General features: G+C 37.4%; 2 protein-coding genes across 7 annotated transcripts in view; one reads left to right on the top strand and one right to left on the bottom strand.

Moving 5' to 3' along the window:
• Positions 1 to 26,918, bottom strand: part of NCAPG (non-SMC condensin I complex subunit G) — a 101,059-nt gene that overhangs the window by 46,825 nt on the left and 27,316 nt on the right. The window lies entirely within an intron of this gene.
• On the top strand, positions 42 to 24,965 carry DCAF16 (DDB1 and CUL4 associated factor 16). 5 transcript variants are annotated; one of them, XR_011567115.1, is made up of 5 exons: positions 42 to 296; positions 10,361 to 10,715; positions 18,722 to 18,768; positions 20,188 to 20,312; positions 23,188 to 24,965. XR_011567115.1 is itself a non-coding variant. In XM_019962502.2 (2 exons), exon 2 carries the CDS (start codon positions 10,981 to 10,983, stop codon positions 11,629 to 11,631), a length of 651 nt encoding a protein of 216 aa, XP_019818061.1. In that variant the 5' UTR covers positions 46 to 296; positions 10,361 to 10,980; the 3' UTR covers positions 11,632 to 13,977. The 5 variants fall into 5 exon arrangements, 3 of the variants coding, with proteins under 3 accessions (XP_019818061.1, XP_019818062.1, XP_070647317.1); XR_011567116.1 differs by lacking the exons at positions 18,722 to 18,768; positions 23,188 to 24,965 and having other exon boundaries at positions 47 to 296; positions 20,188 to 21,017; XM_019962502.2 differs by lacking the exons at positions 18,722 to 18,768; positions 20,188 to 20,312; positions 23,188 to 24,965 and having other exon boundaries at positions 46 to 296; positions 10,361 to 13,977.

The raw sequence follows: 26,918 nt of genomic DNA, 5'->3' as shown, positions 1-26,918 counted from the left end.
GGAGAAGGAAATACCGCGAGACTACCGCGAGTGCGTAGAGCGGCGAGAGCTGGAAGAGATGAATCCACGGCCTTCAACACCGCGGCTTGGGCGCATGCGCTGAGGGTCTTTTAAGCCGTTTTAATAGGGGGGCTTGGCGTTTCTAGAGAAAAGGTCATTGGCTACCCCGGAAGAGGTATCCGCTGGGAGTGCGAACCCTGTGGAGATTCGACTATTGGAGCTGAGCTGGTGGCGCTAGGCCTAATCGGGTCTTGCGGCTGGGGGTGAGGCGAGGAAGAAGAAAGAATCCTCCATGGGTGAGAACAGGGACTCTGCCTAGGGGAAGGATCCCTGCTCCCCCTAAAGGGGAGGAGTTCGTTTGGAGATGCGTGGAGGAGGGAAGGCTGGGGCGCCTGGGAGTGCTGCGCAGCGCACCGGCTTCTACTGAGAAGGGAGATGTTCCGAGGTCGTCTAATGTAGGCGAGCCGCTTTTTAATTCTGAGCGGTTGTCCTTCTGGTCAATGCCCACATCTAATTACTTAAACCTCTCCCCACAGTGAAATTGCTGGTGGAGAGTCTGCAAATGTGGGAGGCAGTTGGGGAAGAGAGGCACGAGTTAATTTAGATACAGCTTGATGTAGATGTACAGGCTTTGAAGGCCTGGTTTACAAACGTGCATGTTGATTAGTCGCCAAGTCGTGTCCAACTCTGCGATCCCAGGGACTGTAGCCCGTCAGGCTGCTCTGTCCGTGGGATTTCCCAGGCAAGAATACTGGAGTGGTTTGCCATTTCCTCCTCCACGGGATCTTCCCCACCCTGGGATCTAACCCGCATCTCCTGCTTTGGCAGGAGGGAGCCACTGAGCCACCAGGGAAGCCCCACAAAGGTACCTAAGAGCAATGTTTTCAACAAAGGAAAACACAGATTGGAAAAGGGTATAGAGATTAAGATAAATTGCCTTCCGAATTTTTTTTAATGGAGTTATTTCAGGTAGAAATCAACGTCTCCATACTACAGCCAACTAAAGAATTAGATTACAGTGCTTCATGTACGCCTTTTTCCTATCGAACTATCTTCCCTCCCCAGCAGTAATGGACTTAACTTCTTTTTTTGGGGGGGGGGAGATTTTCTTAATTTACTGTTAACTTTTGTGTGTTAATGACATATGAATAAATCTATGAATAAGTATACTGTATTGTTTTCATGTTCTAACGTTATATGAATAATCATATTGGACCTGCTTTTTCCCATAACTGTTATTTTTGAAGTTTATTCATATTGATACTTTCATAACAGTAACTGAACACCTTATGGACCCTTTGTCTAGGAAAAAGTAATCAGTGATTCATCTAGGAAGGAAAAGGAAAATTTTACTCAAGCCAACCTGAGGATTATAACCCATGAGATAGTCTTTCAAGAAGCTCTGAGGACTGTTCTGCCCTATAGAGGTCTTAAACACGATTATATATGTTTTGGAGACGAAGGGTGACTGTCAGCACATTATTGACAGTTTACACAATCCAGATCTATGGGTGTGAAGAGAGTAGTAGGTCATAGGAGACCCCTTACAAGATTGAGAAGGAAGGTTACATCCTAGGAGGTCTGATTAGTGCAGCTACACAACACACACTAAAGGGGAGGAAAGAGGCCCAAATGGAGAAAATTTTTACGTTTTAATTTTTCTTTTCTTGCCATGAAATTGTATTTTATTTCATTACCTTTTATGCCAAGACACTGTTTTAAGCACTTTACTTCACTTAATCCTCAGATACAACCCTTGAAACTACTTTATGCTTTTTAAGAAGAGGAAACTGAGGTACAGATAGGTTTCTCTAATAGTCTATTGTTTGAGTATGCCATAATTTGTTCATCCATTCCCTTGCTTCATAGTCCTAATTCCTGAAATATTGTAGGTATTCAAATGCTAGTTAAAATAATAAATATGGTAGCAGTTGGAGTCCCCATAATTTCAAAATTATCAAAATGTCTAATTTCTGAAAAGGCAAAATGTGTGGGTACTTTAGGTTAATCAGCTGAGGAAAATCATAGAGGTTTAAGAGTACATGGAATATGCTTGATAATTATAATCTCACTGTAGATTAAAATGTAGAATATCTAGATAGCTGTGGTGAAAGAAACGTAGAAAGAGCGCTATTTTTTTTAACCAAGTATATCCAAAATAGCATTTCAACATGTGTTCAACATAAATTGAGAATTATTTTACACTAGCCACATTTCAAATGCTAAATGGAGCTAGTGGCTGCAGTATTAGTGTAGAACTATTCTTACTTTGGGAACCACTGAACTTACCATTTGTTTTTCATCTAAAATCAATTGGTGAACTAAAAGTTTGAACAAACTAATATTTGGAAGCATTTTTCTTACTTTGGAGCCTTTTATTGCTCAGGCTTCCTTATGCTTTGGGTGTGTGCTACCTTTGTTGCTTTTTTAACTGCAGTTCTGTTATTTCCTTTACCATATTTTATTGGATTATTTCATCACAGATTCGTACCATTTTGTCAGTTACTGAAGGGTGAGGCATTGGCCACCAGAGGTCAGCCTAACTATCTTGATTAGCTCTGTGGAGGTGAGGTTTAATAATATGTGTTTGTTCAGTATTTTTTTTAACATAATCCGAAAACTTTTTTTAAAAAGATACTGGATTACAAAAATGTCAGTTTTGGAATGGTAGAAGATAGTTGCAAACCATATATCCCATAAGGAGTTAATAGAAAAAACGTATAAGACTCATACAATTCAATAGTGAATTAATAATAATAACCTAATTAAAAATGAGCAAAGGACCTGAATAGACAAATTTTCCAAAGAACACATGCAAATGGCCAACCACTATATGAAAAGGTGGTCAACATCATGAATCATCAGGGAAATGAAAATAAAAACCACAGTAACGTATCACTTCACATCTGTCAGAATGACTATTAAAAAGTCTAAAGATAACAAGTGTTGATGAGGATGTACAGAAAAAGGGACACTGATACATGTTGGTGGGCAGCAATATGAAAATCCCTCAAAAAAGTAAAAATAGAACTGTCATATGATCCAGGAATCCCCCTTCTTGGTATATATTCAAAGGAAATAAAATTACTATTTCAAAGATGTATCTGCATTCCCATGTTTATTGCAGCATTATTCACAGTAGCCAAGATGTGGAAATAAGTCCATCAATGAGTGAATGGATAAAGAAGATGTAACATTTATATACAGACATGATTCAATCTTTAAAAAAAAAGAAATTCTACAATTTACAGCAACATGGGTCAACCTGGAGGACATTCTGCCATATGAAATAAACCAAACAGACAAATCCTGTATGATCCTATTTACATGTGAAATCTCAAAAAGTTGAACTCACAGTAACAGAGTAGAAAGGGAGTTATCAGTGGCTAGCGGGTAAAGGCAATGACACCCCACTCCAGTACTCTTGCCTAGAAAATCCCATGGATGGAGGAGCCTGGTAGGCTGTAGTCCATGGGGTCACTAAGAGTCGGACACCACTGAGCGACTTCACTTTCACTTTTCACTTTCATGCTTTGGAGAAGGAAATGGCAACCCACTCCAGTGTTCTTGCCTGGAGAATCCCAGGGACACAGGAGCCTGGTGGGCTGCCGTCTATGGGGTCGCACAGAGTCGGACACGACTGAAGCGACTTAGCAGCAGCAGCAGCAGGTAAAGGAAATAGGAAGATGCCAAAGCATACAAACTCTGGGACCTAATGTACGTTGTGGTGATGATAGTTAATTATGTATACTTGAAATTTACTGAGAGTAGATCCTAAGTGTTCTCATCACATCACATGCAAAAATAAAACAAACCTGTGAGGTGATGAATATGTTCATTAGCTTGATTGTGGTAATCATTTCATGGTGAATACATATCTCAGGATAGCATGTACATGTTAAATGTATAAAATTTGTCAGTCATACCTCAATAAAACTGGCTTTATTTTTAAAAAGATGCTATGTTAAACTCACTGCCTTTCGCTTATTTGTGTCTTGACTTTTAATGCTATTGGGGAAAAGAAATTGTAGCAATTAAACTAAGCAAACTAAAGAATTTGTATAGTAAGGCTATTTCTGAAATTACAGAAAAACCATTCTTTCAAGGTAAATTTTACATGGGAGTATATAGAGTGATTAATTCAGTTTTTATGTTTTTTGTTCAGTTACTTTATCATCATATACATATACATGTTGTTGCTAAGTCATGTCCAACTCTGCGACTCCATGGAGTGTAGCCTGCCTGGCTCTCTGTCCATGGGATTTCCCAGTAATTCAGTTTTGATATGCCTATAACTGCTTCTGCAATGGCTGAGACAGTAAAGAATCTGCCTGCAATACAGGAGACCTGGGTTTGATCCCTGAGTTGGGAAGATCCCCTGGAGAAGGAAATGGCAACCCACTCCAGTATTCTTGCCTGGAAAATCCCATGGACAGAGGAGCCTGGCAGGCTACAGTCCATGTGAGTTGCAGAGAGTCGGACATGATTGAGCAACTAACACACTCTAGTGCCTGTGGAATGTAAGAGGTTAACAGGATGGACTCACTCTAGAATTTATAGATGCCTTCAAAGAAACTTTTTCTTATTTCTGCTACAGTAGAATGAGCCTTTTAAAGAATGCTTTGAATAGCACAATAAAGTATAGCCAATTAATAGTCTTGCAGATGGAATCTGGTTGAGTGAAAATAGTAAAACTATGAGGACAGAAGAATTAAAAGCTAAAACCTATCTCAATAAAATACTTATAATACATTTATAATTTTTTTGTTTTCAGATTGAAGTAGGTAATATTATAAACTTTTTAAAGTATTCTTAAAAATGAAGTTTAAGTTACAAGCAATTCCCTTTGTATGGCTTTAATAGTATCTTTGTTGATCCTGTTTTTAAATATTATTTCATATGTCTATATATCTTTCTCATACATGTATATTAAAATTTTCATATTTTTGTCTTCCTAAAATAAAAGTAAGACATGCTTGTGTAGTTATAACAGGCTCTACCATTCTCTCATTAATTTTTTTTTAAAAACTTGCTAAGCCCCTAATGTGTGCCACTGCTGAGAACTAAATTAGATAAAAGAATGAGTAGAAGCCTAAGAAATATTCTCTTATTTTATTTGGCCATGCTGCACAGCATGTGGAATCTTAGTTCCCAGAGCAGATATCTAACCTGTGTCCCCTGCATTGGGAGCATGGCATCTTTACCACTGAACTACCAGGAAGTCCCAGAGAAATGTTCTTTTTTCTTTTTTTTTTTACAATTAAAAAAATAAGCATTTAATACCGTAATTTTTCCATTAAATGCCACTTTAAGTTCTACAAATTTTGATAACATAGTTTTTCATTTTTATTTCATTAAAATTCTAATTTCTTTATGACAATCCTTCTTTTCAGTTCAGTTGTTCTTTAGATGAACATTACTGACACGAAGCCAGCCCTTACCACCTCTATGTATTTGACCCTAGAGATGTTACAGACTTTCATTTTGAAAATCATTCTTACAGAATGGCATAAGTGGGATGTTGATACTTTGGCTTTGCTTATTTCATTTGTTGTTGTTCAGTTGCTAAGTCATGGCCAACTCTGCAATTTAATCTATGCTTTTAGTGCATCTGTGTTGCTATGTATACTTCTAATGTGCTTTCATCACATGTTACCTAGCCATTCCTCTAGGGATGGAAACTTAGAATGCTTCTAATTCTTTACCATCAAAGGTGAAGCTTCAGAATATATGTTGGTTTTCTGGAGATTTTCTTTGTTATATAAACCCAAGAGTAGAATTGCTGGATCCTGAGATGTGCAGATAGTCTAGCTAAGTAGTGCTGCCAGATTGCTCTTCAGAAAGGTTCAGTTCAGTTCAGTTGCTCAGTCACGTCCGACTCTTTGCAACCCTATGAATCGAAGCACGCCAGGCCTCCCTGTCCATCACCAACTCCCGGAGTTCACTCAGACTCACGTCCATCAAGTCAGTGATGCCATCCAGCCATCTCATCCTCTGTCGTCCCCTTCTCCTCCTGCCCCCAATCCCTCCCAGCATCAGAGTCTTTTCCAATGAGTCAACTCTTCGCATGAGGTGGCCAAAGTACTGGAGTTTCAGCTTCAGCATCATTCCCTCCAAAGAAATCCCAGGGCTGATCTCCTTCAGAATGGACTGGTTGGATCTCCTTGCAGTCCAAGGGACTCTCAAGAGTCTTCAGTCCAGTCTATAATCCCACCAATAGTGCTGGTTTCTAAAGGAATTCCTTCAGTCCCCTCACTAACACCTGGCCTTATCTATCTTCCTAATTTTTACCAAAATAATAGAATAATGTAATATCTCTTTACTCACATAGAGTTAATGGCCTGTGGATTTTTTCTTTTGTAAACTGGGTATTTTTGTCCTTTGCCCATTTCTTTATTGAGATTGCTACCTTTGTTGTTGATTTGTAATTAACTTCTTTCTTGATGTCTTTACTTCAGTCCAAAAAGGATTAATTTTGATGTGATTGAACTCATAGTTCGTCTTGTGCTTTATGGTTTTGTTTTTTAAGAAGTCCTCTGCTCCTAAATCACAGATATTCTCCTGCATTATATTCTAGTGAATATATAGTCTTATACTTCTCAATTAGATCTTTAATCTCTCATGAGTCCTCTTTTGTATGTGGCATTATATAAGTAACTTATTTTTCTTCATATGAGCCAGATTTATCAATATTATGTGCTAGATGGATTCATCCCCCCTTGATTTATGTGCTAACTTTATATTATATCCTAAAATTTTATGTGGCTCTATTTCTGAGCTTTGTTCCGTTGGACTATTTGTTCTTATACTCCACCAGAGAAGCCCTGTTCTTATACTGACTCTACCTTATTTTAATTTCTGTAGCTTCTCTAATATGTGTTAATATCCTGTAGACCAAGAACCTCCTTTACTCTTCTGTTTAAATAGTTGGTGTAGCTATATATGGAATTTTATTCTTAACGTATTAGGATTGCATGAATTAATTTGGAAAAAAGTTATCTTTATAGTATTCATTTGTTCCATCCAAGAGCATGGAATGTCTGTTTATTTTAAATTATCTGTGTCCTTGATTAGAATTTTACAGTCTTCTTTGTAGAGGTCTTGCATATTATTGATTAGTTCTTAAATTCTTCATAGGTTTGGTCTGAGGTTTTTTTTTTCTTTATTGTGAGTGTTTATGTAATGTATTTTATGGTCCGTATTGCTGGTATAGAAGGTAAGAGTGCGTGTGGTCAAATCCTATCATTTTGTAGATATAGGACCCTGGACAAGTAGCTTAAACCTCATGTATAAAATGGGGACAATAAAAGTACCTATCTTACAGGATTGTTAGAATTTCAATGAGTAGTATTTGTGCAATTCCTAGAATGCTGCTGCTGCTGCTAAGTCGCTTCAGTCATGTCCGACTCTGTGAAACCCCAGAGACGGCAGCCCACCAGGCTCCCCCGTCCCTGGGATTCTCCAGGCAAGAACACTGGAATGGGTTGCCATTTCCTTCTCCAATGCATGAAAGTGAAAAGTCAAAGTGAAGTCGTTCAGTCGTGTCCGACTCCTAGCGACCCCATAGACTACAGCCTACCAGGCTCTTCCGTCCATGGGATTTTCCAGGCAAGAGTACTGGAGTGGGGTGCCATTGCCTTCTCCAAATTCCTAGAATAGTATTTGGCAAAGAGTAAGTGCTATATAAACAAATTAATGAATATTCATAGGTTAATCTGTGAATTAGAAAAGAGATTCAGGAACCTTGAGCTTTTTTCGTAGCTCTAATAGTTTATATCTTAGGGTTTTTTTTTTTTTAAATTTGGATGACCATATCATCTGTAAAATAGTAGTTTTATCTCTTTACAATTCTCACCCTTTTTAAAAAATAATAATAATGTTGACTAGGACTTCCTGCCTGGAAAATCCCATGGACAAAGGAGCCTGGTAGGCTGCAGTCCATGGGGTCGCTAAGAGTCGGACACGACTGAGCGACTTCACTTTCACTTTTCACTTTCATGCATTGGAGAAGGAAATGGCAACCCACTCCAGTGTTCTTGCCTGGAGAATCACAGGGACGGGTGGGCTGCTGTCTCTGGGGTCGCACAGAGTCGGACGAAACTGAAGCGACTTAGCAGTAGCAGCAGGACTTTGGTACTTTGTTACACAGTATCAGTCATCAGGATCACCCTTATGTGATTCATTTTTAAAGAGAATATATCTAAATTTCTCATTTAGGATAATATTTGCTGAAAGTTTTTGGTAGATAAGTTTTACCATGATGAGAAAGTAGCTTTCTCTTCCAATCTGGTATAAGTGTTTTGTTTTTTTAAGTCATAAATAGGCATTGATCAAAAACTAAGAAGAGTTAAATTTCCACAATTGATAAAATTATCTCATTTTTTCTGTTTTATTACTATAGTGATTTATATTTATAAATTTATGAAACTGAGATGTTCTTGCTTTCAAGCTCTATATGATTATGACATTCTTTTTTTCTTTATTACACTATTACATTTCGTTAGGTAGTATCTGAAATTTTTGCAAGTAAAATGAGCCTGTATCTTTCTTAAATGCTTCATCTCTAGATTTAATTATTTATTATCCTCATGAAAGAAACTAATCAGTTTTATGCTTTTTCGCTTTTTTCTGGAACAGTTAATATAAAATATGTATTAATTTTCCTGGAAGTTTAATGGAACTCTCTTATGAGAGTGGTGTTTTTAATAGGCAGTTATTACCTTTTCACTTTCTTTAATACTGGTCTGTTTTATTCAAGTTATCTATTTCTTGTATGAATTTTAGTATTTTATATTCTTCTAGAATTTAGCCAGTTTATCTAGGTTTTCACATGTTAGCATATATTATGTTTTTACTTTTAATCTTTTTTGGAATATTTTTAAATCTCTTTCTTGATAAATCTCACCAGTTTTGTTTTTCTTATTCATAGTTTCAGAAAACTGTCTTTCAGTTTTATTAATCTATTTTTCTGTTATACACTATTTAATTTCTGCCTTTATTATTTCTTTTCTGCTTATTTTGCTGTTGCTTTTTTCTGTTATCTTGAATGCCTAACTTGTGGATATTTAAACTTCCTTATTTCCTCACAAGTATATTCAAAGCTATGAATTTCTTATAGGTACTGGTTCGGCCATGACCCACAAATTTTGCCTTGTATGGTTATATAACCATTCAATCTTATATTTAATATATTTTATGATATCCATTTTACTAATCCATGAGTTATTTAGTTTCCTAACCAATAATTACTTTTAACAGCTACTTTTATTGCACTATGGTCAGAAAATTTAATCTAAATGAAATTGACCCTTTGGAATCTAGTTACGCTTTATAATTTAATGCGTGAAATATTTCTGTGTTTGTGTTTTATAGTTCCTAGAGCATATTAATATTTTTAACTGTTTCAGAATGCTTATATCTCTGTTTATATTCCCCCCTCAGTTCTATTAGTCATTACCTGAGAAACTTTAAGGATGTGCTTTTAGGTTCGTAGACATTTATTATGAGTATATCACTTTTATTCTTTCACTTTTACCTGTATTATAACATCCATCTTTGTTCCTTATATTTTCTGGTTTGAAATATTTTTTATTGGGTATTAAGATTGCTATCTGAGCTTTATTCTGGTCCACAGTTACCTGATAACATCTTTTTTCATATTTCTGGTTTTGACCTTTTTGGGTCTTTTTGCTTTAAAGTATGTTACTGAATCTTGTTTTGTTTTGTTAATTCATTCTGAGTGTCTGTCTTTTAATTATGAATTTAAGCTGTTTATAGTCATTGTAATTCCTGCTATTATTAAAATTTATACCTGCCATGATCTGTAGAGTAGTCATAGGACCACAACCTCTCTGAGTCCCAGCAAGAGTTCTAACATCTAGAAACTACAATGGGGACAGATTTCCTAAAACTAATGCCAAGAAGCACCTCTAAAGATAAAAAGGTACCTTTTACAGCTCCCTATTTGGAGTTTGGAGCATAAGCAATCTGCTTTGGTAGATAATTATCTGGTCTAGGTGAATAGGTGAAGTCGCTCAGTCGTGTCCAGACTCTTTGCGACCCCATGGACTGTAGCCTACCAGGCTTTTCCATCTAGAACTGCATAGTAAAAAACAAACTAGTCCAGGCATGTACCAACAAAGGATTAAAGTGGCCCCAGGCTCTCCTTCCCAGTTTTGTCATGGTAGGAGCCAGTCCCAGTTGGAGAATCTGCCTAAGTTTATGTGCTGAAGATGGGAAAGCCAGTAAGGCTTCTTGCTTAGCATCAGTGTGCTTGGATACTCTATGAAGTTAGATGGATAATAATGTTACCCAGTGCTTTCAAGCTTTAATATCATTTCTGGAGTCTTCTCATTCACAGGTTAAGGCTACCTTTGCAGATGGTCCAGCAACTAAGTCGCCAGTTTCCAAGGGCATTTGCACCATCTATGGAAAACATCGGATCATTGCACACCAGACAGATCCTTGGCAACTCATCCCACCATCCCCCTGCACAAAAGTTACTGCACCAGCAGACAAAGAAGGCAATCACTGAGTTTCTTTTCATTACCAAATAGATACAATATCTCTGCCAACAAAAAAGAGTACACAAAGTGTCTCTTCATGAAATCGCAACCAGTTGAGACCATGCTAAGCAAATCAGCTTGTCTATAGGATGACCTCTTCTTTTCTTCAGTAGCCAGGATTTGAAGGAGAGACTCTGACCTGTGCCACTGGTAAGTGACTAACTTTTACACACTGAACTGGTGCTGAGAACTGAACTGTCTTCTTTGTAAGTGAAGAATATACAACATAATCTTGAAGAACTGTACAGTGTCGCAAGCCAGAGGCATACTATGTGTGTATAACAGACTGAGAAACAAGTGAATCTTATTGAAACAATTTCTCATCTTTTGCTTTATTTGCCAGTGTCAGTGTTTTGCTAGCTTAGATTGTTACCTTTTTCTGGTACCTTTTTTCCTATACTGTTGGTCTATTTTAATGGGTCCTAGAAATCCCTCTCCTGATCCCTTATCAGAATCAGAAAGTGAGGAAGAAGAAAACACTAACTACCTAAATGAGAGTTCTGGGGAAGAGTGGGATTCCTCTGAAGAAGAGGACCCTGTGGTGCCCAACCTAACACCTCTTGAGAGTCTTGCCTGGCAGGTTAAGTGCCTTTTAAAATATTCTACAACTTGGAAACCTTTAAATCCTAATTCCTGGTTATATCATGCTAAACTCCTGGATGCTAGCACACCAGTCCATATACTTCGAGAGATAGGTCTGAGACTCTCTCATTGCTCCCATTGTGTACCCAAACTGGAACCAATTCCTGAATGGCCTCCTCTGGCTTCTTGTGGAGTACCACCTTTTCAAAAGCCCCTTATAAGTCCCAGCCGGCTTTCTAGAGACCATGCCACTCTAAATGGAGCGCTGCAGTTTGCCACCAAACAGTTAAGTCGAACATTGAGTAGAGCCACCCCCATACCTGAATACCTAAAACAGATTCCTAATTCCTGTGTTTCTGGTTGTTGCTGTGGCTGGTTAACTAAAACAGTTAAGGAAACAACCCGCACTGAACCCATCAACACTACTTATTCCTACACTGACTTCCAAAAGGCAGTTAACAAACTCCTAACTGCATCACTATAAAAAACCCACCCACCATTCATTCTCCTCTCATGTTCCCAGATGAGAAAGGAACACAGTTAACACAGCCCACAGTTGAGAAACAAATGTCTTCTCAGACAAACTATGCCCTGTCTTCAGAAGCCAAAGTACCATCCAGTACTAAATACATACCCCAAGAGTCCTGTAACTCAACTACAGAAGATGTGCAGTGCAAGCATTCCCTTTGAAAGACCCTGTGGATGAGATGAGAACTTCAATAGAGAATTGGTTAAAAGGGACCTTTTTACAAAAAAAAATAAGTTGACTATTCTCCACACTCAGTTCTCCCCACAATTTACTCTGCTTGTCTAATGGACTTAACTAGATACCTAATTATTAATGGGAAGGAAAAGTAGGCCACTATCCCATTGGTTACCCAACCTTTAGAATAGCCATTGTGGAAACTGGTAAATTAGCTACTGCTAATAACACCTTTCTGAGCATACTTTTCTCTAAGCTAAGTCGCTTCAGTCGTGTCCGACTCTGTGTGACCCCATAGACGGCAGCCCACCAGGCTCCCCCGTCCCTGGGATTCTCCAGGCAAGAACACTGGAGTGGGTTGCCATCTCCTTCTCCAATGCATGAAAGTGAAAAGTGAAAGTGAAGTCGCTCAGTCGTGTCAGACTCTTAGCGACCCCATGGACTGCAGCCTACCAGGCTCCTCCGTCCATGGGATTTTCCAGGCAAGAGTACTGGAGTGGGGTGCCGTTGCCTTCTACTTTTCTCTAATACTCATTTTCAGAGAGGTTCTTGAATTAAATAGAATAACTGGACAAAAGAAAATGGTAGGACTATGGATTTACCTCCCAGTTTTATATTGATAGTCCTGCATAGGGCACCCTTTAGGGGTTCCTATTTGAGGGGAGGGAGTGCAGTGCAGCAGTGTGTAGTCACTTAGTTGTCCAACTGCAACCCCGTGGACTGTAACCCACCAATGTAGTAGTAGCCTACACTACTTCAGATGTATTATTGGACCTGCAGTTACAGCATACACATTTTATAGGCTCCCGCCAGGCTGTCTCTAGATGAACTGGCTTGTAAGATCATGTGTGTGTGTGCTCAGTCTTGTTTGACTCTGCAACCCCATGGACTATAGCCTGCAAGGTTCTTATATCCATGGAATTTTCCAGGCAAGAATACTGGAGTGGGTTGCCATTTCCTACTCCAGGGAATCTTTCTGACCCAGAGATGAACCTGCATCTCTTTCGTCTCCTGCATTGGCAGGCGGATTCTTTACCACTGCATCATGTGAGAAGCCTTATAAGATCATACATGGAGTTTAAACAGACACTTGCTCTGTAGGGAATATATTTCCTGCATCCTGGTATCTAGACTAGTTGGTAGCAAATTAAACACATTCCAAAAGACCAATAGGAAAGAAAAGCATTTATGCTAGTGGATGAAAGTATTTTATCTATATGTTTCCTGGAGCAGTATTCATGCACTTTCCACATCTATTGCAAACTTTTTAGGAACCCTTCTAACTTTAAAGAACTTGACTGCATAAAATCTCAGCCTAATACAATCTGAAGTGTTTCTGTGTTTAACTTTATATTTTTTTCTGGTTGAATAGAAAGCATTCATAGCCTTGCAAATGAGTCTTGCTGTGTCAAAACATAGAAATCAACATACATAAAATGTATGAGGCCAGTAAGTCTTTTCACACACCTATAATTAAGAGGAAATCTGTATGTGATCCTGGTTGGCTGGGCATCTAAAGGGAATCAGAAAATAGATTGTTAAAGGTATATATATATATATATATATATATAGCCTTCCTTATTTTAGTTTTGCTTTTTCCTGTTCTCCATAATTAAGTGCTGTATACAATGTGGCATCAAAAAATGGAAGCATTAATGGAATCACAAGTTCTATAAATGTATAGCAACTTTGAGAAAGAAGAATGTTTCTAACCTAATGAGAAATTTCTACTGAGCGTTAGTTGTTTCATCTTAAGGAAAAGAAGGGAATTATAGTGGGTAGAAAAAAATATTTGTTAATGGAAAATTACTGAATTGAAACCATATGTTAGTATAACTGAATGTAACAGTAACTGCTCCTATGTAGACATTCTATGAAATTGGTTTTTTTTTAATGTTACAAAAACATGTTTCTTTTTTTCAAAGGGGGAGGTGGGAAGAAGTAGGGAGATCTGAAAATTAAAATGTTGATGTTTATGTAACCGTAATATGTTCCTTTTTCTGTGTGTGTGCATGCGTGTGTATAAAAGTGCCTTGAACACATGAGCACATCTTTGCTGTTCATTCCAAAAGGAAGCCTTTTCCCGGCTTCCCAGCTGAATAAAGCAATAGCTTTGTACATGCTGAACAGAGTATGGTTATTTGTTCCTAACAAAATGAAATAGATTCTACTTTGCTTAAGGCATATTCAACATTCACTAAGTGCTAAATAGAGTCCATAGAGATACAGTGGATCTCATAGGAGATGACTTGGCTGTCCTAGGAAAGAAATATAATTGAAGAAAGTGTTAGATATTCAGTCCAAACCTAGGTTTGAACCCATTTGTTTGTATATATTAAGTAGTTTCAGGTTGCACAAAATGATAGGTACCCGAATAAGCCTTAAGACTTTACTTCTTTTTGTGTGTCATGAGTGTGGGTGGGGCTAGGGGTCAGTTAACTACTTTCACACTCTCTCTCTCCATGGGCCTTGGTTAAATTAAGTCACCATAATTAGGATTAAGAAGGATGAGTTTATTCTCTATTTATCGAAATATTTATCAAAGAGGTGGGAAAAGGGATTTCTAAACCAACAGACATCAGTGTTACTTAAAGGTATTATTCTTTCTTGGTGCAAATAGTCTCTTTTTGTTGAAGCAGTCCAGGAAACTTGAGCCCAGAAGACCATAATCATGTTTTTTAAGCCAGTCAGCTTCCTAACAGAAGGAAGAAATCTAGACATGGCAGAAAGAGGGTAGATGTTAAGTCACCTTTAGGGAATTATCTTGTTGAGACTCCTATCACAACTATCCATCTAAAAGTTTCTTCTCTATGATGAAAATAGTGTTTTGATACTAGAGTAGATTCCTAAAGCAATTAGGACTTTAGTTCTAGTCAGTTGGGTTGTTTGCTTACTGATAATGTAAATTATCTTACATCCCTAACAAATGATATTCTTTTGCCTCCATTGTTAGAGAACCTCAGCATCTTTTGGAGCAGCCCATTAGTTTTAAATAGAGATATAGTTGTTCATCTAATAACATTATGGAGTGACTACTATAATTCAAGATACTACTGGGAGTACAAAATTAAGATACATAAGAAGTTAGTTTCAAAATGTATTGAACCAGTGTGAATTACCCCAAGGCTTTTGGCTATTATTGCTTATTTACTGTGAGCTAGAGTCAGGCTCCACCCCACTCCAGTACTCTTGCCTGGAAAATCCCATGGATGGAGGAGCCTGGTAGGCTGCAGTCCATGGGGTCGCTAAGAGTCGGACACGACTGAGCGACTTCACTTTCAATTTTCACTTTCATGCATGGGAGAAGGAAATGGCAACCCACTCCAGTGTTCTTGCCTGGAGAATCCCAGGAATGGGGGAGCCTGGGCTGCTGTTTATGGGGTCGCACAGAGTCGGACACGACTGAAGCGACTTAGCAGCAGCAGCAGAATCAGGCTCACAGTAAATAAGCTTACTCCTTACACTGGCTAGTAATTATTTGAAAATGAGACAGCCATCTAAGCATAGTGGAAATTCACATGGAGAGCACACCCCAACAATTAAACCCCACAAGAGGTAGTCAGATAAGGGAATACATAAAATGAATAGGTATCTTATACACAGATTTAAATTGTATATACTGAATTCACAAGGCAGTGGCACACAAAAATCAAGACCCGAAGTGTTTTGCTCATATGACTGAGGTATATATGTAAAGGCCCAAAAAGTCTGGACTTCTCAGACTTCATGAGACAACTCTGTACAAGCCGCTGCCTTAATATAAGTCTACAAATGAGCAGTATCCATTGTACGGAGGGGAATTAAAGGAGCTACACTAACTGACACCAACCACCAGGTATTGTGTCTACTTGGCTGTTACTAAAGGAAAGTATGGTGGGTGTGTTTTTGCCAGTTTTGAAACAAGTGTAGTTAATGGCTACATGTTTGAGTCTGATCCTTGTATACAGTCTCCTAATCTGTTTCTATTGGTGGCAGCAGTGGGATTATGTTCTATAAAATTTTTGTAAGTAAGACTAAGGAAGGAATGTCACAGTGATGTGATCTTCCCAGCTCTTCTTGGCTGTAAGAGCTATGACCAGCCCTGAATTTTCAATAAGGTACAGAAAAGGAAGACTTGATTTAAAAATAATAGTAGAGTTCCCTGGTAGTCTGGTGGTTAGGATTTGGTGCTTTCACTGCTGTGACCCAGGCTCAATCCCTGGAGAACTGAGATCCCACAAGCTTCAGGGTGTGTCCAAGATAAAAAATAATAATGATAATTTAAAATAACAGTGTAGCAGGCAGACAGTACTAGATTTGTTGCTTCTAAACTGTGCAGTCAGTTTAAAATGTTAACATTGCCAGTGAAGACCCACTCTCAGATGGACTAGAAATAAACATTTCATTTTAAATGTCAATTCTGAACTTAATCACTTTTTTCCAGCCCACACATGACATGAAATAATCCATTTAGTTCCAAGAGAATTTTGTTAATTATTCTAAAATATTCAAAAATGAACTATTTTGTGGCATAGTATAAAAATTCTCCCTTTCTACTCATATCGTCACTAAAGTAAAAACCCCTTAATATGCATAAATACAAAAATGGTACCTTACCCTATCTCATCAACCATGTTCAGGGCTTAGGTTGAATCAGAACAGGGCTACAGCGACGAGCATCAGAATTGAGGCAGAAGGGCATTGATAAAACCAGTCCTCTACCTCCTCTAAAACCTAAAGACTGGCTTTTGCCTTTTTTTTTCCTACATGTTGAGCATAGACCACTGTGAAGAACCTCTCCCCACATCCCCTGCAGCTTCTGCCTGTGGTTGATCATTGCTAACTTCTCATCAACACCAGCTCATAAACTTGGAAGTGACCTTCAACAGCCAGGCAATATTTACCAAATTCATAACTATGATTTTGAATGTTAATAAAATGTTTATTTTCTTCTTTTTAAATCCTATAGCACCCATTGAAATGACACTATGGAAAGATACTTTGAGATAATTTCCAGAGATGAGAAATCTGAAGATGAGAAAAATTAAATGACTTGTCCAATCCCATACAAAATGTTTAAATATTTAATAATGCACTTAAAACACAGTGTGTATAAAATTATACAATAAACAATTCAAACTCTCAAGAAAAATAAAATGTTAACAACAGCTTAGTGTTGGAGCATAAAGCAGTAAGTTGTCTGGAATTCAGGAAGTTTATTTGGGAAAAAATATATGCACCTGAAACATGATATGAAAATTCTTGAAAATATTTGGAAAGTTATGCTGTTTCCTAGAGTAGGACATAACCAGTATTCATCAAGGAGATAGGATCCCAGTCAGCCTAACAAGGTTGTTAACTGAGTTCCTAGTATACACAGAAACTGAGCTGGTGTGGTATCAAATTAGGTATCAACAGAAACCAGATGGCATCTTAAAATGAGTTGCAGCTTATAAATTAAAGAGCTGATAACATTTTAGTTAGGGGGAAGCTATTATATTTGGGTTAACTACTAAACCCACGTTTCATGCTACTCTTCCACCATGGTGTCAGCTTATGAGACCTGACACCAGGACATCAGCTAATGTCTTGCTGTGTATCATCTAGGCAGTGGTCTGATTGGGGGAATTTCATTTGAGAGATACACAAATAATTGAAACAGTCCAAGAGTATGGCCATCTTCCATCAGAAAAGACTTGATTGGCTTTGTGATGATACCCTGAGGAACCAGACTGGCTTGATAGAAGGAGAGCTCTAGTGACACGATTAAGGGGCTAACCATGCTACCTAGATAATCTGAGTTCCTATAGTAATTGAAAGCATTAATTTTTGTCACAGCCAAGGCAGTCTATATTGCAAAGTGGGTATGTATGGGGTTGCCCATGGCTACCAGCTTGGTAGTAATGTAGATTTTTAAAATATTATTTGCCCGCATCGGGTCTTAGTTGCTGCATTCAGGATATTTAGTGTGTCATGTGGGATCTTTTCTTGTGGCATGCAGGCTCAGTAATAACAGTGCACAGGCTTAGTTTCTCCATGGCATGTGGGATCTTACTTCCCACACCACGGGTCGAACCTTTGTTCCCTGCATTGCAAGGCAGATTCTTAACCACTGGACCAGCAGGGAAGTCCCACTAATGTAGATTTTTCCCAGTGGCTTGAATAGTTTTGGTCCAGATCCCCAGTTTCCTTCTTTATATCCAGCTTTTCTATGGTGGTCATTTTCTACTTATATTCTTTCTTTAAATATCTTGGATTGCCAGTCTTAGCAAATAAAAATACAGGATGCCAAAATAAATTTGAATTTCAGAAAAAAGAAATAGGGGTCATACTTATTTCAGAAAAAAAATTAGTTATCTGAAATTCACATTTATGTGGCATCCCATATTTTATCTGGCAACCCTATAAATGTGTTAGTAACACTGGTTAAGTTTGGATTGTAGTCATGTATTTGTTCCCAGGAAACACACTGGTTCTTTCCATTATGTACTGTTTTTTTACCTGCTAATACTTGATAAGGGAAGAGGGAGGCTAACACATAGTTGACCCAAAGTTTATTGTTAAGAGATAAAAGAGGAAGCCTAGTTGCAGATATGAGAGTTTTTAATAGAAGACACATTGTCTTTGGCTAAAATTCTCACATAGCCATTAAAACATTTCCAGATGTTCAAATGTTCGAAATAATGTCTAGATAATCGGTAGTTTAGGGGTTGTCTGTTGTTTTTTTGTTTGTGTGACTTAACAATTACTTTCTCATTCTCTTTTACCATGAAGGGAAAGATTAAGTGCACTACTTTTTTTTTTAAACACTTGATGGGTAGCACAATTCTCACAGCAACTCCTCATCTCAGAAAAGATCCACAAATATGGAACGCCTATCTTTTTCTTCCAGAACCCCGAAAAGAGTCAAGGATTTGGAGTCACTAGGTGCCCTGAAAGGTGAGGTTGAGGACCAAAGTTGAAAACAAGGGGATTATTTGAAAGTCTATTTTTGTTCTCCCTTTGTAGCCAAGCAGCTTTCTCTTTTTCTAGCAGAAGGCTGAAGACTTATTCTCTGGAGAAATTAAACCAAACAGATTAGAGCTGGGATCTGGGGGGAGAATGGTGGTGGTAGTGAGGTATCACACTGAAAACAGGATGATTGAGAGATCAGCGTTCTGAACATTATAAGCCTTCAGTGCTCTTTCACCACCTTACTACAGAATGTGGCAGCTGGGCTTATACACACGGCATCCCAGCCCTTCTGGAGAGATGAACAATTTTAAAAAACAGCTTGCCACTTGATTATTTGTTACAGTGAAGCTCAGAGTTCACAACCCTACTCATTCATACATGACTTTCAGTCCCTTGAAATAATGCTAAGCTACTGGTATTAATATATATTTGGTTAACTTCTGGTAAGTATATAAGATAATCAAAACAAACCAAAAATAAGGGGAAGAAGTTCAAGCTGAACTTAAAACTTTTGTGTGGAGGCACTAAACCATAGTGGACAAAGCAATACTCAGGAAAAGAAAATGTGGTCAGTGTTGTTCAACTAAAAATAAAATTTTTCCAGTATATAAAAAAAGAAAGAATGCTAAGCTGATAGCCAAGAATCACTATATATACAGAAATAATTTCAACAATGAAAGATGAAGACCAAAACAAAAGTACCTGGAAAAGAAAAGAAAGCAGAAAACATAAAGTCCCCAAGATGCTATAATCTCAGAAACAGCATATATTGCATCCATGAAAATTAACACAGTGCTATAAAAGATGAGCAATCAGAAAAAAGTATTAGAAAAATAGGAGAGCCAAAATTAAATATGAAATGTGTTGGGGGATAAGTTGAAGAAATTTCAGAAAATAGTACAAAAAAGCAGAGGTAAAAATAGCAAAGAACCAAAAAATTAGATCAGAATGGGGCACAACATCTGATTAATAAGATCTCAAAAAGGAGAGAACAGAGAAAAGAGGTGATAATAAAAAAGAATATCTCCCCAACATGTAGGACATGGGGCTCTTACTAATAAAATGATCCACTGAGCGCATGGTACAATGAATCACCCACACACACATGCAAAGTCATATGATGATAGTTCAGGATGCCAGTTGTTAAGATCCTTGAAGTTTCCACAGGGGGATAACAAGAGTTACATAAAAGGATGTTTTCAGAATGGCGTTTTGACTTTTTGATAGCAACACTAGAAGATGCTAGAAGACTATAAATGCAGGGTCTTCAAATCGAAGAGAAAAAATTATTTCCAATCTAGTATTCTGTCTAGAATTATAGACAGTCCAATCAAGTATGGGGCTAAAATAAATGTTAGACTGGCATGGCCTCAAAATTGTATCTTACCATGTACCCTTTCTTAGGAGGCTACTGGAGGATGTGCTTCATCAAAACAAAGGAGTAATCTAAGTAAGAAAGCATGGGATCCTGAAAATATAAGATCTGACAAAGGAATGCAATGAAAGTCCCACGATGACTACTGTGTCAAGTAAGTAGGGTGGGGGTTTGAGGAAGTAGGTCCCTAGGAAACTTGGAACAAAGTGTTTGAGTACATGGAAAGTATAAAAAGAAGTGCAACAGAGGTTAAGACAAGAGAAAGTATAAAAAGATAAGCACAAGGGTAGTGAGAATAATGATAAAAGGAGGCAATTAGGAGTCGGACATGACTGAGCGACTGATCTGATCTGATCTGAGGCAATTAGAAGTACACCAAATACACATTTTTGAATAAGTGTTTCTGTATCAAAAAAATAAATTGAAACTTTATTTCTCAAAATGTAATCATTACAGTGTTGATAGTCAGATTTTAGAAGTTTGACATTAAAGACACAGGAGAATTGTAGCATTGTCAGTGATTAGATTGCTCCTTCAGGCATCATACTCCACAATTGCAATAGGTGCTCACCTTCAAAAAGATGTGCCCTGCAGAAGATTTTTCCAGAAAGAAAAATTGTTTTCAATAACTTGTCTTGTGAAAGGAACTATGCCCCTCGCTTAGACAAATCTCAAATTTTTTTATTTAAAGAAATAATGCATAATATATAGCAATAATTTCAACAAAATTTTTGTTTAAATTTTAGCCTCTGTAGACTCAAAAGCATAAGGAATAATTTACTTCTTTAAAAATATTTTGAAATTACATACTATTTTTCATCTTCTGTACTATTTTTGCTATCAAGATATAGTTATTCCCATGTAATGCTTTAGATTTTTTTCTGTGTATTATGATTGAGGTTTTTTCCTGTACTTTGTTTACATTAGTATTATATAACTAAGAATAAATTTTGATCTAATTGCAAATGATTATCTGTGGTGATGTGTTTTTTCTCTGTCATCAAATCTATTGAGTAAACCACGCCAGGACAATTTGTTCATGTGCCTTTTCTATTTTTTAAGTAAGGGATAATCATAAGTACAGGGAAGGACATGAAGTGCAATAATCACAAGTGTACTTGATTTTTCACATAGTGTATACTCTCATATTAAGATGTGTACACTCAGATTAAAGTCCAAAAAATTTCTGATTACCTAGTGTCCTTTTCCCTATTTATACCTGCCCCAGAAGGTCTTCTAAAGATCAGTTTGTTTTGCTTTTTCTCAACTTATGCAAATGGACTCATCCAGTATGTGCTGTTTTACACTTATATGCTTTCATCAATGTAATATCAGCCATTCATCCAGGTGTTTGCATGTATCCACTGTTCATTTTTTTTTAATTGTTGTAGACTGTCCCATTGTATTCATATGCAATTATCTGTTAGGTGAGATTTGAGTACTTTCCCATTTGTGGCTATTACAGATAAAGCTGAAATAAATATATTTCTGTGTTTTTTATGAGTATATGCACACCCATTCCTCTTGGGTCCTAGGAGTCAAACTGCTATGTCATAGAGTAAAACTGTCAAATACTTTCCAAAGTGATTGTATCATTTTATGCTCTCATTAGCAATATATGAAAGTTCCAATTACTTTTACATCCTTACAAACATTTATTATTGTCTGGACTGTGAAGAAGGCTGAGCACCGAAGAATTGATGCTTTTGAACTGTGGTGTTGGAGAAGACTCTTGAGAGTCCCTTGGACTGCAAGGAGATCCAACCAGTCCATTCTGACGGAGATCAGCCCTGGGATTTCTTTGGAAGGAATGATGCTAAAGCTGAAACTCCAGTACTTTGGCCACCTCATGCGAAGAGTTGACTCATTGGAAAAGACTCTGATGCTGGGAGGGATTGGGGGCAAGAGGAGAAGGGGACGACAGAGGATGAGATGGCTGGATGGCATCACTGACTCGATGGACGTGAGTCTGAGTGAACTCCGGGAGTTGGTGATGGACAGGGAGGCCTGTCATGCTGCGATTCATGGGGTCGCAAAGAGTTGGACACGACTGAGCGACTGATCTGATCTGATCCTTAATTTTACCAATTCTGGTATTGTATAGTAGTATCTCATTGTGACTTTAATTTACATTTCCATGATTTGCAGTATTGCTGCTGCTGCTGCTGCTAAGTCGTTTCAGTCGTGTCCAACTCTGTGCAACCCCATAGACTGCAGCCCACCAGGCTCCTCCGTCCCTGGGATTCTCCAGGCAAGAACACTGGAGTGGGTTGCCATTTCCTTCTCCAATGCATGAACGTGAAAAGTGAAAGTGAAGTCACTGGGTCATGTCTGACTCTTAGTGACCCCATGGACAGCAGCCCACCAGGCTCCTCCGCCCATGGGGTTTTCCAGGCAAGAGTACTGGAGTGGGGTGCCATTGCCTTCTCCATTTGCAGTATTGAGTACCTTTTCATATGCTTATCAGCCATTCAGATACCTCTTTTGAAAGTACGTATTCAAGTCTTTGCCCATTTCTAAATTATACTGCAATTATCTTCTTATTAGGGATATGTTCTTTATATATTTTGTATATATTTATATATACAAACCTTTGTATAAAGGTTTGTCTGTCAGATATATATGTGTGTGTGTGTCTTACAGACATCTTTTGCCAGTCTATGCCTTTTCTTTTTACTTTCTTAGTGGTATATTATGAATGGACATTTTTAATTTTTATAAAATCCAGTTATCAGGTTGTTTTTCTATTATTGTGAGTGCCTTTAACAAACCTTTGCCAATCTGAATGTTCTGAAGCTATTCTGTGGTTTTTTGTTTTTTTTTTGAAGACTTACAGTTTTAGCTTTCACTAAGTCTGTGATCCATCTCAAGTTAGTTCTTCATATGAGCTGAGGTAGAAAGGAATTGTCTTTATTAAAATATTCCTATTACTATTTTGAAATTTAATTACTTGGAATAATATTTTAAGTATCTTATTTTTCTCTATTACTTTCTTCCTTTTTTCACATTCTTTAAATTTTTTAATCCAGATTATTTCCCAGGTGGCGCTACTGGTAAGGAACCTGCTCGCCAATGTGCAATGCAGGTAACATAAGAGAAGTGAGTTCCATCCCTGGGTTGAGAAGATCCCCTGGAGGAGGGCGTGGCAACCCACTGCAGCAGCATTCTTGCCTGAAGAGTCGCATGGACAGAGGAGCCTGGCAGGCTACAGTCCATAGGGTCGCAAAGACTCAGACATGACTGAAGCAACTTAGCAAGCAGAAATCCAGATTATGGTCATTTATCACAGATGTAGTTTATATATCTTTGGAATTTGTCCTTTTCATGAAATTTGAGGTAGGAGAGTTGACATTCTGTTTTTCAGTTATCCTCAAAAGACTGAAGAATTCCAAAACTGGACTTTTTCTTGAAAATTAATTATCTAAAATGGTATAAATCACTAAAATCTAATAACGCTTCTTTGTTTAAAATTGTGAATTTTAGTATACCAGTTCTACAGCTATTGGAATTACAAACAGTTGAGTCTATTATTCTACCCTGTGTGTATATGCATGCTAAGTTGCTTCATCCATGTCCAACTCTTTGCGACCCTATGAACTGTAGCCCACCAGGCTCTTCTGTCCATGGGATTCTCCAGGCAAGAGTACTGGACTGGGTTGCATGCCCTCCTCCAGGGATCTTCCCCACCCAGGGATTGAAACCTTGTCTCTTATGTCAGCAGACAGGTTCTGTACCACTAGTGCCACCTAGGAAGCCCATTCTGCCATGTACTGTCATTTAAATGTTTTTAAATGTCTTATGCAGGAGACCTGGGTTCAATCCCTGGGTTGGGAAGATCCCCTGGAAGAGGGCATGGCAACCCACTTCAGTGTTCTTGCCTGGAGAATCCCCATGGACAGAGAGTCCAGCAGGCTACAGTCCATGGGGTCACAAAGAGTCGAACATGACTGAGCAACTAAGCACAGCATAGCACACATGCGTTTTATACATTTAAGGTAATCTTCTAGACGTTATCTAGTCTAATATTCATGTTCATCTGTTTCCCTATTATTCAACTACCAGAAAGTTCTCAATATCTGTTTCTGTATGTAAAGTTAATAGTTTTCAAATCAATTACTTTCATAACTTTACTTTTGCAATATATACACATTAATATCTTAGCAGATTAATAGAATTTCAGAACATAAAATACATTCATTCAGTTGGTCCTTCAGCAAATATTTTTTGAGCACCTACAGAGGGCCAAGAATTACTTTAATCACTGGTTTTAGCAATCAAGAATTTCTGCCTTCACGCAGCTTACATTCAAGTGTGGTTTTTCACTTCAACTTATATCCTAAATGTTTACTTGTACTAGAAAGTGAATATTCAGATATTAACAGTAAGTCTGAATTATTTGTAATAGATGATTCTGTGTCCATCATGTTGTATCACTTTTCACATCACATCACTTTGCACAGTGTAGAGTTCTTATGAAAAATTGCTACCCAGCCAGAAGTTGTATTTCCAGCCCCCTTTATATCTTATTCAGTTCTTGCCTATAATTAGCTTTTGCCAATAGAATGACAGCAGAGTTGGCATGTCAATTCTAGGATCCAAAGGTATTTTAGTAGTTGATATACCTTCTCTGTTCTTTTTGCGTTTTACTGGCTAGAGGCAGATGACTATGTGGTCCTGGGTTCTGGAGGATCTTGGAACACAAACAGAGCCAACCTCTGATTCACTTTAGATAGGAAAAGGGTCCAAAGACAAGTAACTCAGACTTTCATGTGAGCCAAAAACAAACTTTACTGGGTTAAGCTTCTGAGATGTGAGGTGTGTTTATTTTAGCAATTAACATTACCATAACTAATACACTTGCCTTATTAATAATACAGATGTTGTTAATCTGAATAGGTTGATGTTCATCTGGAAAAAGAACCATTATCATTGATCTAGTATAATTTCAGAGTTGCCAAAAATCATATTGAAAGAAGTTGTCAGCTATTCTGTCTCCCAAAGGGCAAGGCAAATGCCGAAGAGCAAATTTGGCTAAATATTGAGACCAATACAAACTTAAATCTATCCCTAACAGTTCGTGAATAAAAAAGGAAAAATAGGAAGACAAAAAAGAATGATTGTATAAGAAAAGTAGGAATAAGTTTGAGCACACTTTAGTCCATGCACCATATTTATATAGTTATTATATTAAGTGAATACTATTCAAATTCTGATAAAATAAGACTAAGGAATGTAGAAGGGATATGATGTAGGAATTCCTCATTCAATATGATAGTAAGTGTAAAAGGTGTCAGGAATTCAAATATATACATGCTTTTTATGCTCATATAGGAATAGAATTTGTTGCTTCTCCAGGAGTGGAACCAGTCACTAGAAACAGAGGTGGAAGTAAGGCTTTTCATCTTTCACTCTTGAATATGGTACCATACGGATACATTACCTATTTTAAAATACATTTTTAATAAATGCAAAATTTTATGATTAGCTTGTGATAATTGATCAGGGAATAAATAAGTTTACTAAATTTCAACAAAATTTCAGCAAAATCCTTTATGAATATCGGTATGTGGGATTGAAAAATTGATAACCATAATTTAGTAAATACCTTTAATGATATCCTTCCATTGAACCTGTGAAGTTTCACATGTTTTCAGTTATAGCAGCTATTAAAATCAATGTTGAAACTGAACTTAGAATTACATCAGAATTACAATAGCCTAAAATGATAATGGAGAAGGAAATGGCAACCACTCCAGTATTCTTGCTTGGGAAATCCCATGGACGGAGTATCCTACTAGGCTACAGTCCCTGGGGTCAAAAAAGATTCGAACACAATTTAGCAACTAAACAAAATAATAAAATCAAAATTTTGTAAAATGTTGAAGCATATTCAATTCAATTGCTTCATCTAAAATACTGTAATATTATAATATATTAATAAAATATACCAAAATTTTTGTCTAATAATAATTTGTCATATTTTCTTTAATTCATCCATTAGCAGTCTCTTTTGTGTGTATTTTAATAGCATATATAAAATATTAGTACAGAACAATACTGAATCATAGGTTAAGAAATACATTATTAGGAATGGATGCTCAAAAAGTTTCTACTGATAGGCTGTGGAATCAAACTTTAGAGACATTTGCTGTGCACTGACTGCCATGAGAGCTCTGAGAGAGCATCTCTGACCTGACTCACCTGGTCAGAACTCCCTCAGAGCTCAGCCTGAGCTGAGACTTGAAGGCTAATAGGATGTGAATAGAAGAAAGGATGCGGAGGACATTGTGAAGCAAGATGACATAAATGGAACTATTAAGATTTGTTTAGGACATTAAAGCAATTCTTCAAGTGGGGCCCGGTACCATCCATACCAGCATCACTGAAATGATTGTTTAAGATGCCTTACTGAAACCTGAATGAAAATTTCTAACGTAGGGAGTCAGAATTATTCATTTTTATCAAGATCAAGATGACTTTTATGTTTACCAAAATTTGAAAAGTTCTAAATCCCATGTGCATATTCTAGGTGATACTTTGATTTGTATTGCAGAGACACCAAAGATGACCTTACAGAATAAACAAAAAACAAAACAAAGACAGTGGTCAATTCCAGAATGGGAAATTGAAAAATGATTTGGTTAGGTTGAAAAATTCAACCATAGGTCATCCCTATTACCAACAATTAATTCAGTTAAAAAAATTTTTTTTGTTTGTTTCCATTAAGTGGAGAGCAGACTTCCTTGGTGGCTCAGATGGC

The sequence above is a fragment of the Bos indicus genome, chromosome 6 (assembly GCF_029378745.1).
Source record: "Bos indicus isolate NIAB-ARS_2022 breed Sahiwal x Tharparkar chromosome 6, NIAB-ARS_B.indTharparkar_mat_pri_1.0, whole genome shotgun sequence".
Taxonomy (NCBI): domain Eukaryota; kingdom Metazoa; phylum Chordata; class Mammalia; order Artiodactyla; family Bovidae; genus Bos; species Bos indicus.
Note: the sequence above shows the minus strand (reverse complement) of the source record. Positions and strands in the feature narration are given on the sequence as shown.

What these genes read in the sequence shown, in the direction of transcription:
- DCAF16 (XM_019962502.2), top strand. Translation starts at nt 10,981, where the DNA reads ATGGGTCCTAGAAATCCCTCTCCTGATCCCTTATCAGAATCAGAAAGT.